The 694-nt window shown below is 45.8% G+C and overlaps 1 protein-coding gene across 1 annotated transcript; it reads right to left on the reverse strand.

Moving 5' to 3' along the window:
• Window positions 1-46: 46 nt before the first annotated feature.
• Window positions 47-688, reverse strand: CSUI_006837 (uncharacterized protein). Its single transcript, XM_068066988.1, has one exon. It carries the CDS (start codon window positions 680-682, stop codon window positions 536-538), a length of 147 nt encoding a protein of 48 aa, XP_067921038.1. The 5' UTR covers window positions 683-688; the 3' UTR covers window positions 47-535.
• Between the last annotated feature and the right edge of the window lie 6 nt (window positions 689-694).

The following is a 694-nucleotide window of genomic DNA, read 5'->3' on the forward strand; positions in this document are numbered from 1 at the left end:
GAAAGAGTGAGAAAGAAAGACCACTCATTCCTCCCAGGTATGAACAGCCCAGCTTCACAAACGGATCATGCATATATATACACGAGGAAGTAGAAGACATTCGTGCAGATAGGTGTATAACTCATAGACATACATCTAGCTAGTTTTAGACATAGATAGACATGTGTCTAGCTAGCTAGACATGTGTGGCAAGGTACCTAGGCGTGGTGAAACGAACAGATCTTCGACATGCGAGTTGAATGAGCGCAGAGCTTGTCCCTAGACATGTAACTGATATACACATAGCTAGCTACGCTAGCTTGTCTTGTCGTGTTTGAAAACAGTTGAAGCTTTCTTCCTTTCTTTCCTTGACGAAGATAGATTCATCCTCGCCTTCTACATCCACAACAAGTGAACAGGGGCTGTTGAGCCGTTGGTCTCTTTCTTTAACAATGTGAAGAAAGAGATACCTTGGAAAAGAACAAGACGATGGTCTCCTCTGTCTCTACATCCACCTCCCTCCCTCCCTCCCTGCCTGCTGTCCTTTCTATCTAAGCTAGCTCGCCCGTAGGGAGCTCATCTTTAACTCCTCATCTCTCTCTATGACGTCCCAAGATGGCAAAAGGTTGAGATATACACGAGCATGTAGGCCTGTATGGAAGAGTGCGGTGGGAAGTAGAGAGGCATGGAGACTCCAAGTCATTCAGGTGTCTTG

Source organism: Cystoisospora suis (genome assembly GCF_002600585.1).
Source record: "Cystoisospora suis strain Wien I chromosome Unknown contig_3516, whole genome shotgun sequence".
Lineage (NCBI taxonomy): Eukaryota > Apicomplexa > Conoidasida > Eucoccidiorida > Sarcocystidae > Cystoisospora > Cystoisospora suis.

What these genes read in the sequence shown, in the direction of transcription:
- CSUI_006837 (XM_068066988.1), bottom strand. Translation starts at nt 682, where the DNA reads ATGACTTGGAGTCTCCATGCCTCTCTACTTCCCACCGCACTCTTCCAT.